The 13922-nt window shown below is 43.4% G+C and overlaps 5 protein-coding genes across 5 annotated transcripts; 3 read left to right on the top strand and 2 right to left on the bottom strand.

The window, feature by feature from the left end:
* Positions 1–640: 640 nt before the first annotated feature.
* Positions 641–5007, top strand: SAMD00019534_056970 (hypothetical protein; the record flags this gene model as incomplete). Its single annotated transcript, XM_012899188.1, has 3 exons — positions 641–2598; positions 2670–4746; positions 4912–5007. The coding sequence occupies 3 exons, from the start codon at positions 641–643 to the stop codon at positions 5005–5007; spliced, it is 4131 nt and encodes a 1376-aa protein (XP_012754642.1).
* A 1157-nt stretch (positions 5008–6164) lies between these two features.
* Positions 6165–7404, bottom strand: SAMD00019534_056960 (hypothetical protein; the record flags this gene model as incomplete). The annotated part of the gene is made up of 2 exons (XM_012899187.1): positions 6165–6321; positions 6389–7404. 2 exons carry the CDS (start codon positions 7402–7404, stop codon positions 6165–6167), a joined length of 1173 nt encoding a protein of 390 aa, XP_012754641.1.
* Positions 7405–7911: 507 nt separating this feature from the next.
* Positions 7912–9067, top strand: SAMD00019534_056950 (hypothetical protein; the record flags this gene model as incomplete). The annotated part of the gene is made up of 2 exons (XM_012899186.1): positions 7912–7983; positions 8051–9067. 2 exons carry the CDS (start codon positions 7912–7914, stop codon positions 9065–9067), a joined length of 1089 nt encoding a protein of 362 aa, XP_012754640.1.
* Positions 9068–10073: 1006 nt separating this feature from the next.
* SAMD00019534_056940 (hypothetical protein) lies at positions 10074–12839 on the top strand (the record flags this gene model as incomplete). Its single annotated transcript, XM_012899185.1, has 3 exons — positions 10074–11053; positions 11120–11579; positions 11649–12839. 3 exons carry the CDS (start codon positions 10074–10076, stop codon positions 12837–12839), a joined length of 2631 nt encoding a protein of 876 aa, XP_012754639.1.
* A 673-nt stretch (positions 12840–13512) lies between these two features.
* SAMD00019534_056930 (hypothetical protein) lies at positions 13513–13796 on the bottom strand (the record flags this gene model as incomplete). The annotated part of the gene is made up of 2 exons (XM_012899184.1): positions 13513–13683; positions 13761–13796. 2 exons carry the CDS (start codon positions 13794–13796, stop codon positions 13513–13515), a joined length of 207 nt encoding a protein of 68 aa, XP_012754638.1.
* Positions 13797–13922: the final 126 nt, after the last annotated feature.

Raw genomic sequence — 13922 nt, 5'->3', positions numbered from 1 at the left:
CATAACTTGGTCTGCTCACAGAAAGGTAATTACCCATTATGAGTGGTACTGTTGGAGAAAGTTGTCGACTACAATGTATAGATATTGAATGAATAATTAGTAGTAGTATACCGATATAGATATTATTACTACTTGTTTATATATATTTATATATATATAAAAAAAGGAATATAACAAAGGATGGTTAAGATGGTGGCATTATATATAGTCTAAGGAATTGAAGTCTTGTAATGTGTGAACAAGATGTAGTCTGTCTCTGATGTAAAGTTTAAATGATCTGGATGTAGATGATGAGATAGAGGTAGGTGACATCCATAGTTCATTGTAATAAATAATTAAATATAGACTGACAGCAACCATTGAATGACCTTTGACAAAGTGAACAAGTCTCATCTGTGGGTTCGAATCATTCAACAAACAAATAAACAAACAAACAATGAAGGACAACAGCATGATACAAGAAGTGTTCCATAATCAAGTACTGTGCAGACTTATATTTAGACAAGTTGGTGATATATATAGGCGATGGTCTGGTATTATCAACTGGTCAGAGGATGATGATGATATAGAAAGAGAAGGAGAAGGAGGATACCCTAAAGGTGGAATCAAGTCAACGATCAAAGGTGCCAAACTACACAACATGTCACTAGAGTCAATGCTACGATACAACGCCACAGGCATGTTCATAAAGACATTCGACAACATTATAATGATGTCCAAGGTGGACAACATAACAACACCGATAGGCTGTGATCTCTTGTTACAATCTATTGACTATAACAACGCGACAGTGTTCAAACATCTACTACTGCAGAACAGCAATGGTATTTGCTTGCAAGTACTGGACCATGAGGATGTGCTCGAGAGTTTATGTAAGAGTGGAAACATCGACATACTCGAGAGCTACCTCGCAGCCACACACTACCACCCATTGCCCAGCAAGACGATTGAGTACATTCCCGCTGCCGTCGACTCTGGCAATGAACAGTTTGTGCGACTGCTACTCAAACATATTCCATTCGTCCCCGACTCATTACTCGGCCCTAGGTACCGAGCTCCTGAGAGGCCACCACCATCGTCAGAGGACGACGAGGGATCCGCCTTGTTCAAATTCAAGAGACGTGGCATCACACTCGGCATGCTCAGATTGCTACACGAGGAGTTTGATTGCCTTTTCGCTCGCATCATCATCTGGCACATGGCATTGATGCACTCGATCAAGTGCAACATGGTGGACAGTGTTCGATACATCTTTGAACACCTGCCCGACAAGGCTTTGGATGACGATCAAATGTATAGCCACCAACAACTTAGTGAGCATTTGATCCAGAGTTGTCTAGAGCGTTGCGCCAAATATGGCAATATCACAATCTTCCTGATGATCATTGAAACGCCACAAGGCAGCAAATACCTTGGGACTACAGATTCGATCTACGAAGCGATCGAGATCGCGCTGGACCAAGGTCGCGAAGACTTTCTCAAACATCTCGTCCTCCATCACATGGACACTTTGGACGATTCAAATCAAGAGCTGTTAAGAAATTGTTTCCAAGACGAGGCTCTGACTAGATTGCGTGTCATCCCAAGGGCTGCAATAATGAACAATGACATTGTGGCCCTGGACTCAGTCGCACATCAGGGCGACATCTTCAGTTTGAATGCCAAGATGTGTCGAAGGATGACAGAGTCAATGGCGCGGTTCATCTGCAGTCCACGCACGCCACCCTTCCTATTCTCTGGTGAGTCCTTGTTGAGCATGATCAAGGCTGTGGGCAAACCAAACAGCAACATCACCTCGGACATTGTTCATCAGTTCATGGTCAATTGCAGCATCTCTGGTGAGGGTATCGGGATCCCTGAACTCCATGATGCTCGATGTCTAAGGACTGCTCTCAAACGAGGATGTGGCCAACAGACATTGGAGTTGCTCTTCAAACGCGTCGACAAAGAGCACTTGGATGATGATTTTGTCAGTGCTGCTGCGATGGCCTTCATCATGAAACAACCATTGGAGGATGTCATCTTTGTGTTGGAACACTTGGAATCATTCAGAAATGATCCAAACATTTGTGCTTGGGCCACATCCAATCCACACTTGGATGTCTTTGATCATGTGATAGGATTGTTCCCCAAGGACAAGAAGATGAGGGACACCGAGGACGAGGACGAGGACGAGGATGATGATGATGATGATGATGAGGAGGGCTCAGACATGAGCGCATCAGAAGAAGAACATGAGGAGGATGAAGAGGAGGAAGATGAATTGACTGTGGAGGACTGTATAGATCGCATTATCGATGATGCACTACTCAATGACAAGCCTGGAGTGGTTGATAACATTCTTGGGATGTTCCCAGAGTATAACATCAAGGTCATGTTGGAGCAGTCTCTATTTCAACTACATCAGTTGGTCAAGGATAATGCATTTCATTCTTTGGAGGCCCTGTTCAACTCATACAGCGATGATTTGTCCAATACTGAGATGCTAAGAATCCTATACTCCATCTTGGTTTGCTCCTATGAGCATGGAATACCACGAGTAATCACTCTCTGTCAAGACCAGATCAAGATGATCCTCTCACACTCAAACGATCAAATGTAAGTTCATTCTATCCATCAACAATCAATCATTCTCACTCACTAAATCAATCAATCAATCACAACTTTAGGAAGCTGGACAATAAACGTACCGTGGTCAAGACAAAGAAGCGTCGACCTAATGCCAAGAAGGCTAAGCTGGGCACAGTGATTCACTTGGTGTTGAGTGACAAGAAGTTAAGCACACGGATAATGGAGAGTATTGGACTGATTCATAGATCATCATTTGGAATGAAGGAGGACCAACTGATCAAAGGTGCCAAACTACTCGATAATCATTCTCTGGGTGATTACATCAGATATGGCGCAACAGAATGGTTCATCAAGAGTTACAATGACAACATCAACATTCTCAATCAACATGTCAACACATCATTATTGGAGACTGCACTGGCCAGTTGTAACAAACAAGTTGTTAAGTTGCTGTTGGACAACCCATTGATGACACTCTATATCAAAGATTCTGATCCCATCAGTGTTTACTTTGTCTCAAGGATATCATCATGCACTCATCCCGATTGGGAGTGGGTGTTTGATCAATACCTCAGGCTCACACTATTGCCGGACAAGCCCACGCTCAAGATCAACGCAGATGTCTTGGTACAAGTACGCCATCCAGCATTCGTACACAAACTGGTACCTCTGTTCAACTTTGAACGCCTTCATCAAGACCACTTATTCCTCGTCGAACAGTTTTGGTTCAACAAACCATGTGCATTGGAGATGCTTGAGGTACTCACTCAACACGAGCTGATCACCATCGAGCTAGAGATCTCCCTGTTCTTCAAGGCGATTGAGCTCGACATGATACCAATCGTCAGATACTTTGTCAAGGACAGGGAGATCGCACCCAACATGCCGGTTGTACCATTTGCCGATCTAAATCCACTCAATAATTTACAGAGACGTGCCATTGACCTTTGTTACAAATATGGACGAATGGAGTGCTTGGAGTTGCTCATGGACGACGGTATGCTCTTGCCTTCATTTGGCATGGCAGTCAGATATGGAAATCTGGCAAAGGCTCAGCAGATGCACTCACTCATCGTATCGTCTGGAAACAATGTCCTCATTCAAAAGCATCGTCCAATCATCCATTTGGCCCATGCACTGGATTTTGGACATCTTGACTTGGCCAACTTCATACTCAACTTGGCTGCATCAACCAAGACCAACCATGGTGATGATGATGTTGATGATGTTTATGATAGAGTTGAAATAAGGAGAATTCATCACAGTATACTCTCGATCGAGTTGTTGGAAAAACTGTTGGCACTTCCAAATGTTATTTGCTCGTTTGATTGTGTAATGGGAGAGGCAATCAAGATGTCTGCGACAGAGTCTGGTGACAATGACAAACAGGAAGTTATCAAGATGTTGGAACAGCTATCGAGGAAAGGTGTGATTTCAACAAACTTTTCGTTTGCCTTCATTCAAGCTTCAAAGCTTGCTGACATTGGTTCCATCAGAAGGCTCAACACATTGGTCAAGGACATGAAGCTGGTTGGCACAGTGTCATCGATTTACAATCTATCATTATATGAAATGATCAACCTGATTAGACAGCTCAACAACAACATTCTAACCGAAGAGACAATCAAAGAGTTTGAAACAGATAATATCAAGACCAACTCATTTAATATCATCTTTAATTTGATGAGTGATGGTGACATGCCATCACTCTCAACCATCAAGTTGTTTGTGACCCACTTGACAACCTTTGGCAACGATCCAGACGATGATCTTGCCAAATTCCGACGAGCCAATGTCAGCGCCATCATCGAAAGAGTCATCAAGAATGAGCACATTGAAACCATCGACTACATTATCAACTTGGCATTGACAATTAACAAGTATTTCAAATTACAGGACAGTTTTAACTTGGAGATGTGTAGCCTACCTGTACTCAAGCATCTCTTGGACAAGGGATACATCAGTGTGGACGATCATCAATCCGACGCCATCATTCGATTGGTTGACTGGGCCTGCAGAGAAGGACATCTGGACATCATCCAACTCATTCATCAACGATGCACCTCACCAGCACAGCTATCAAGATACATTCCAACGTTGGAGGGTATATTCGAAGCGACAGAGAGAAATCATCATCAAGTGATCAGATATCTGCTTGAAGGTGATGGTCACTCAGTATCTCCCATTCAACGATCCAATATGATCACAACTAACATACCAACATTGATCCGTCGTCTTAAATATTTCTCTGTTTCTGGAGGTGTTCATTTAAGGATCATTGATATTTGTGATCGCCTGTTGAGCTCCATCTTCTCGACAACAACAACATCAACAACAAAGTCATCAACAACAAAGTCATCGGCAAAGAGGCAAAGAGACGATGATGTCCACATTACAGAACAGGCCAATCAAAAGTCACACAAGACCAATACCTAATGACCAAATAAAGATAAGAGGTCCGTCTAATCAATAATTTTCCATTCGTATAAGTTACTACTAAAATATTATTTATTTTATCACAATTCAATGGCAGACATAGATAATATAGAAGATTATTTTGAGGAGGTGGAGGATGTAGTTGCGGAAGTGGAAGAAGATGAGGATGAGGATGAGGAGGAATTGGATATAGAAGGAGTGGCAATCAGATTACCATGGGAGTTTAAACTTTCATCTTATATCAACTTTATAAATATTAATCATTCAGTTAAACTACCAACTCTGGACTTTTATTATAATGTTCATAAAGTTAATACTATCTACATTCCTTATGCAACTCCAATTGATATATCTCCACTGTTCCCAAACAAATCTGTTGACAATGACCCTCTGTTAAATATATTATTACTCAATGAAGATATTCATCTCGAGGCTGAGGACCCAAGCACAATATGGGTCAAAGTTAAAGATGTTGTATCATCAAATCAGAATATTAAACTATATATTCAACTTGATAACTGGAACGATGAATCCCAACTTGGAAAAGTATTTGAAGGACATGCCCAATACCTTATCAACATTCCAGGTTTACCAAATATCCATTAGTATGTAAATGTAGGAATAAAATTAGCAATAATTATTAAAACTGACATCCATACTTTTGTAGTAAACCAGATGCATCATATATGATTAATCAAACATATAATGCAATTCCCTTGGTTGAACGAAAGATACATAAGTTTAGTGTTAGACCAGACTTTGTAATGGAGATCCGCCCCTACTTTGAATCGCCAATCAGCACTCTTGCTTTCCTTAAAAGGAAGATAAGTCGTTGGATAAGAGCTGGTGTAGGTTCTGGAATCCTTTTGGACGGCCCAGGTGAAACAATTTATCTTTATTGTCAATCTCAACTACTTGAGAATGGCATCTATCTTCAAGTTCTAGCCCAAAAACAACAAGTCAATGATGTGATCCACCAGCTAGAACAAAGGATATTAGACAATCAATTGGCCATTAACTCGCTCCTAAAGGTCCAGAGAAAAGATCCCTCTGGCTTCTCCTTCCAACTTCCTCTTCAAAAATGTAAGAATGAGAATGAGAGATCCCAAAAAGACTTGATCAGAATGCAATATCAACAGGAGTACTTCAACAATCTACTACCTGATCAAGGGACTGCTGATGAGGTGGAAGGAGTATCTTGTCGCGCCATTCCATTTAACCTTGAAGCTGGTGCGACTCATGGACCAAACATCATCGTCCACTGCGTTGGAGCTGTGAATGGTTTCAAGATTGATCTGTCTCGAATCAATCTCACTTAAATAATAAACATCATAGGCAGTATTCCTGATTTATTCAATTCGGAATGGCTTCAGATATATACATATATAGGGCATATGGAACAAATCCAGCATAGATTCTCGATAGTCCACCATATTTCCATGTTCCAGTGATGATATCCAGGAGCGAGTGACGGCCTCTAGGCGGTCGGATCGCTTGCATCTGTCGCTTCAGCGTCAGACCGTACATGGGCAGTGTGATGCCCGAGTAGATCAACGCATTGACCACGGGATTGGTCATTGCAATGTATGACCATCGCCATATTTTGGACTTTGGATTATCCAAATGCTTCTCTGTGGCATAATGTGCGGCCATCTCGAGACCCATGTCGACACAGCCAAGCGTTACTGAGACCGCCGTACTCAGCAAGAAGCCGTCCCAGAAACCCATAATGCCATTCGCTTGGTACAGACATCCAATGATGTCAAGCACGGACTCGCCCATCCTCATTCGATAGATGGCTGCGATCAGGTCGAATGGATAGGTGAAGAACATGTTCACCAACTGATGAACCATCGGATGAGTTTTGTTCTTGAGCACGGCTCCTTCCATAACACCCGAGAACTTCTGTCCCAGGTAGTCTAGTACTGATTGTGCCAGGGAGCCGTGGAAGAATCCAGATAGGCCACGGTTCCAGAATATGTGTCGCATCGCCTGCAATGACGACAATGTTGTGTACATCTCTGATTGGCAGAGCAGCGTGATGTTCTGCAGGGGCGTCAGGATCATCTGACCCGCCAGTTTAGCGATCGCCTTGGCAATGTCGCCAATGTTGTCGCCCTCGCCCTCAAAGTGGAAGTCTGGACGACGGGAACTACTGCCCTCTGATCGATGATGCACCACACCATCAGTGAACCTATAGTTGTCGTAGAGATAACGCATTCTTTCATTCGAGAGAATGAGATTGGCCTTGTTGATGTCGACCATCTTCTCAGAGTCTGATCCGACCTTGTCCGGATGATACTTTCTAGCCAATGTCCTATAGGCCTTCTTTATCTCATCTGGTGTAGCACCTGGTTTCAAACCAAGTATTGCGTACAATCCTCTTCCTGCTGACATCAACTCTCTTAATTCATTCTGTGTAGGTGGAGGTTGATAACTCATTCTATATAATCTATTCTTTTCTTTTCTTCTCTATACACTATATATTTATGATGATAAGTATATGTTTATATGTATGTATGTTATAATATATGATATGCTTTTGTTGTTTTATTATTACTTGTACATAAGTGAAGAGATAGAAGGAATGATAGACGAGTGAGAGTTGTGTCCTTGTTTGTTGGCAAAGTAATCAAATGTTTGTGTTTCGCACAAATTATGTGTTTCTCTCTCTTTCAGACAAACAAGATGAGTGAGTGAATGAATGAATGAGTGCTTCACTTCACTTATCTCTCTATCTTTATATCTATAACATAATGGTCAGCTAGATAAGCTCATTCATTATCACTATCACTATCATTATCATTATATATATAATCATAATCACCATCCATTATCTTTAGTATCTATAACTATATATTTGGATCTCGAACAAAACAAACAAACAAACAAACATCACATATAATGGAGTTACAAGATCTAATCAATCGCAATAGAAAGACTATTGACAGAGATATATCATTATCCTCAAAGAAAGTATGTCAAGTCAATCAATCAATCAATCATTCAAACAAGGTAAACTAACTCCCAAGACTACTTACAGCATATTGTAGTCACATGTAGTGAAGATAGTAAACTATATGAGTTTAATGAGATAATAGAGTTCTTTAAGGAGAAGATTCATCATCCAGGTGATAAGAAGAACTATTGGATAGACTTTCAATCATTAGAGAATGATGAGATAATGGAGATATGTAATCTGCTCGGTATACATCCATTGACACAGAGGGATATCATCAAGGAGGGCACCAGAGAGAAGTGCGAGATATTCTCAAAGCATCTCTACGTGGCCGTGAACGAACTTCACTATGCAGAGGGCTCCAATCATCTGGTGACTGGCACTCTCAACATCATCCTCTTTCAGAATCTGGTGCTGACGTTCCACGCTCACATGCTACTGTCGACGTCGCAGGTTGTCAGGATGATCAAATACAAAGAGGAAGGTGCGTTGTCGTCATCGGCCTGGATCATCTACGCCTACCTTGACTCTATCGTTGACCTGTACGTCGATCTCGTCGAGAAGATCATCATGGAGACCGAATCACTGGACGAGCTGGTCTCTCTGCTGAGTGGCCTCAAGCAGAACGAACTGTTCACGCGTATTGGTTTGGCCGGCCGTCGAGTCACCAGTTTACACAGCGGCATCTTTGAAAAGAGCGAGATCATATCAGTGTTGTTGCGCGACGAGAAGCTAATCCCACTGCCACTGCATAGTTACCTGCGCAACGTCCAAGACAGCGTTGTGAGAATGACACAGAAGCTCAGTCTGTGTCGCCGTCTGCTGGGCGACCTAAACAACATGTACATGGCGCGTGTCTCTCTGGAGGTTAGCGACCACTCCAATCGCATGAACATTACAATGCGAAAGTTCACAGCAATCAGTTCCATCTTTATCCCATTGATCTGTGTGACCAGTGTACTTGGCATGAACATCAAGTATCCAGGTATGGTCGAAGAAGATGTCAACAACAACTACAACTCATTCATTGGCGTCATGTGCGGCATGATTGGCTTTGCACTCATATCCGCGCTACTATTCAAACGAGCTGGATGGCTTTAGAGATTGGACAGATATGTATCCTACTAGTCTGGATTATTGGATGTGATGGGGACCACCTTGGATTGCCTGGACATAGATAGATCTCCGGATCTCCGGTCACGAGGTCAAAACACCATTATCCATCAATGCAAGCTAAGCCTATGCAATGGCGAGTCATGGCATCCAAAACGAAGATAAAATTTTATGGTCAACGAGGCTTCTGAAGGTCATGTGACAATGCACATCGTCGTTGATTACCCCACCCCCTTTCTTGGCCTACCCAATCGTTCTTCCCATATTCGATTGCTTATGTTGTGATCTTTACAACTAAAATTAGTTAATTAATAATAATAAGGCCCTCTATCCTTACTCTGTTGTTGTTGTGTTATGTGGTTTGGGCAATATAAAGGCCCATTAAGGGTCACCGCAAGGGGGTAGGGTGACTGACCTCTCAGTCGACACCCAATCATTCATTGGTAATCATTCATATGAATGTTACAGTCCATCCATTCATTCAATCTTCAGTTCATTCACCTGAATACACTATTACTACTAGTGCTACTACTGCTACGATTGCTACTATTGCTACGACAAGATCAAAACAGCACGCAGGCAGGAAACAGTTGTTAAGATACTACTCCCTTGAGTTTAAACACATATATACACTGATTGACTTAAGGCCACCAGCATCATCATCAACACATATTCATCATCATCCTGCCTAACACCCACCACTTCACCACACTGATTGATTGATCAATCACTTACTTAACACACACACTACCACTCACATATATTTAATACCTTGATCAATCACAACATATCACCTGATCACTTATATACCCTCCACTGTAATAACATATCAATCAATATAGTATTGTAAGTACTCTATTGGATAGACTCCGCTCCATACATCCAGCAATAAATGATTGAGGCCAAAGGTCCACTTACCATTCCTTCATTCATTCATTCACATCACATCCAGATTATTCAATAATACAGAATATATATATAAATAATACCAATGATGGATACAAGTTATAACTTCCAACAGGTGGCATGGCATGTGCATAAGATTGGTGGTAGCATTCTGGGCACATCGGAGAATTACTCAAAGGTGCTACAGGTAATTGATCATTCAAAGTATGATCACCTGGAATTCAACAAGTCGGGTTTGGACCCAAAGACAACCGCCTGTGTACAGGGTGTGGTCGTGTCGGCCATGGAGGGCGTCACCAATACCCTGCTGCGAATGACCCAGCTGGCCAAATCCATGGACAACAACTATGAGACCGTGTGCGATCAGTTGCTCGCCAAACTGATCGGCTGTGCCGAGGGCCTGATCCAAGACGCCTCCAGCCAAGAGGGCCTGAAACTGTTTGAGTCTGACCTTCGCAAAGACATCCTCAAGATAAAGGACATCTTGCGTGCGATTGCCATCACCAAATCAATGTCCGAGGAGATGGAGGACTTGATCGTGGGTCACGGCGAGGTGTGGTCCGCTCGCCTCCTCACCTTGTTCCTGCAGTCACGTGGCGTCAATGCCAATTGGCTCGACACTCGCCAGACATTGTTTGTGTCAAAGGGCGAGTGTGGACCTGTTGTGGATTGGGAGCGCTCAGAGGCCGAGTTGGCCAACTGGATGTCCAAGAACTACACCCCAGAGCTTTCTATCCTCATCATTACTGGATTCGTGGCCAGTTCGGCCACTGGAATGCCAACAACACTGGGCAGGAATGGCTCTGACTACTCGGCATCGATCTTTGGCGCCATGCTCAAGTCCAGCCTCATCACCATTTGGAAGGATGTCGATGGTCTGTTCTCAGCCGATCCCAAGATTGTACCCAAGGCGTCCATCCTCAAGGAGATCTCTTACAATGAGGTCAGTGAGCTGTCTCACTATGGAGCCAACATCCTCCATCCACACACCATGCCCCCAGCCATCAAGAACAACATCCCCATCAAGATACGTAACTTCTTCAACCTCTCCAAGTGTGGAACATTGATGTAAGTACATGTCTCCGATGACTCAATCACTCGATCACTCACTCATTCAATCAATCAATCAATCAGCCATGCAAGATCAAATATTGGACCAGAAGAGGACACCAACCCGTACAATCATAATGTGAAGGGATTCTCTGCCATCAGGAGAGTGTCGTTGATCAATGTTGAAGGTGCTGGACTCGGTGTGTCCAACTTGGCTCAACGTGTGTTTGTTTCCTTGCGTGACGTGCATGTAACAGTGTTGTTGATCTCTCAGGGCTCTTCACAAAGTTCAATCTGTGTGGCCATCGCTGAGAAGGACGGAGACATCTCTTTGAACGCCATTCGCAAGGAGTTCCACAATGAACTCAAGTACACTGGACATGTACAAACGATCGAGTTGGTCAAAGATTGTAGCATTATTGCCGCCGTTGGTGATCAGATGGTTAGCTCAGTTGGTGTGGCGTCCAAGCTATTCAACGCACTGTCCAGACGAGGTATCAACATCAAGGCCATTGCACAAGGTTCATCCGAGAGGAATATCTCTGTATGTGTCAACCCATGGAGAGTACCGCTTGGGATCATTCCAGTCACTAACCATCACTCACTCACATAGGCTGTACTCATGGATAAGGATACATCGATGGCACTGAGAGCTGTTCACTCAACCTTCTACAGACCATTCGACCCTGATTCAATCTCCATTGGTATCATTGGAGCAGGATTGATTGGTAGCGAGTTGTTGGAGCAGTTGAAGAAGCAGCCTGTGGTCAATGTTAGACGTCCAAAGCATAACTTTATCGTTCGCGCCATCGCCAACTCAAAGAAGATGGTGGTCGATGGTGAAGGTGTCAGCTTGGACAAGTGGAAGTCGCTGCTTGGTGGCGACACTGCACAGGATTTCGACGTGGACGTCATTGCAGAGAGCATCTTGGTCGGCCACCCCAAGCATTCAGTGATCATTGACTGCACTGCCAGCAAGGAGTTGCCAAAGTCTTACCCCAAGTGGCTGGCACAGGGCATCCACGTCATCACACCCAACAAGGTTGGCTTTTCCAGCCAGCTGGCGCTGTACAAGGACATCCAGAGCACTGCCCACAGCCACTTCACGCACTGTCTGTACGAGACCACGGTGGGCGGCGGCCTGCCCATTCTCCACATGGTGCAGCAGATGGTAGCGACGGGCGACCGCATCACCCGCATCGAGGGCATCTTCTCGGGCACGCTGTCATACATCTTCAATCAATATGGCCGTGATAGCAACATCAAGTTCTCAGACATTGTCCTGGCTGCCAAGAGCAAGGGCTTCACCGAGCCCGACCCCAGAGACGACCTCAACGGCATGGACTTTGCTCGCAAGATCATCATCCTGGCGCGTGAGATAGTCGACTCGTTCGAAGCGAACCAAGTCGACGTGGTCAGTCTGATACCCGCTGACGACAAGGAGGCGGCCACAGCACCAGTCGACCAGTTCCTCAGCAACCATCTGCTCAAGTTGGATGCCGTGTACGATGCCATGCGCGTCAAGGCTGCGTCCAACAATCAAGTACTTCGATACAGTGGTGTGATCGAGGTGGATCACTCACAGGCCACGCCCACAGCCAAGGCCTCAGTGTCCCTGCGCGACTATCCCCAGTCACATCCTTTTGCCAACCTCACTGAGTGCGATAACGTCATTGCCATTTACAGTGAGCGATACAGCAAGACACCTCTGGTGATCCAAGGTCCTGGCGCTGGTGCCACTGTCACTGCTGCAGGAATCTATGGTGACCTGTACCGTTTGTCATCATTCCTCCAACATGTCTAAACATGGACTAGGACTGAGTCATGTCATACCCAGGAATACTATACAACAAACAAACCGATAAACAACCAATTGCATTTGCATTGTATTTAATGGTACATCTAAGAAGATACATAATTTATTGTGATTGATTAATCAACTGAGTTGGGCAGTGAATGATAGTTTGAGATTAGCCTGTAAAGTTATAGTGATAGGAAGTTAGTATTATGATTGTTGACGAGACGACATCTCTCTAATCTCTCATTTGGATTGTTAATGTTGATGTTGTTATGTTATGATCAGCTGCAGCATAGTTTGCTAACCAATGTGCGTTTGCTAAAAGCATTCGCGTCTTAAAGGTATCTATTTTTGTACATCATTTAGACATAACAACAACAACAAACATCCAACAACAACTCGAATGTATGAGAGATGAGTATATATATGTTTATGTATTATTTATTACTTACAAGTATGATTGAATGATAATGATCAAAAAGGCGAGTTCGTTTGATTTGAAGGCATCACAACGCGTCCCTTCTCTGCACGAAAAGTTACTTGAAGCGAAAATAAAGGCCTGGTAGACCTATCATTTCCGTCTCCAAGCTTGATAGGACTGTTGTTGGAATGGTCGATGGTCCATTGACATTACATTGTCTGTGATCGCAAGCACGCCAATCACATCACCTCACGTTGATTAGCAATTGACAAGAATTGAGAGGACATCGGAAACCAGAGTGACAGTCAATGGATGTCCATCCTTCTCATCATTCATGTACACTCTATGTGCATTGTTGTCACACATAATATTGATGATATCAATCAATGTTGAGTCCTTGGTTATCGTCAATGGTTTGGTAATGTTACCCTGTATGTTTGTAAGTTGATTGGATTGATTTGTGAGTGAGTGAGTGATTGATTGAACTTGGATGATGTGATACATACATTATGTCTCTCGTGGAGGAACTCAAGGATGGTCATACTCATAAAGTTTGGAACTGATAAGTCCACGTTCTATGTACATGTGTTATGTTGTTAGTTTGGCTCGCCAATCAGTCATACACTCGCAATGACACCTACTCTTATGTCTCTTATATCTACACTTGT

This window comes from Acytostelium subglobosum, assembly GCF_000787575.1.
Source record: "Acytostelium subglobosum LB1 DNA, scaffold: scaffold10, whole genome shotgun sequence".
Lineage (NCBI taxonomy): Eukaryota > Evosea > Eumycetozoa > Acytosteliales > Acytosteliaceae > Acytostelium > Acytostelium subglobosum.
The sequence above is the reverse complement of the archived record's forward strand: the minus strand, read 5'-3'. Positions and strand labels throughout refer to the sequence as shown.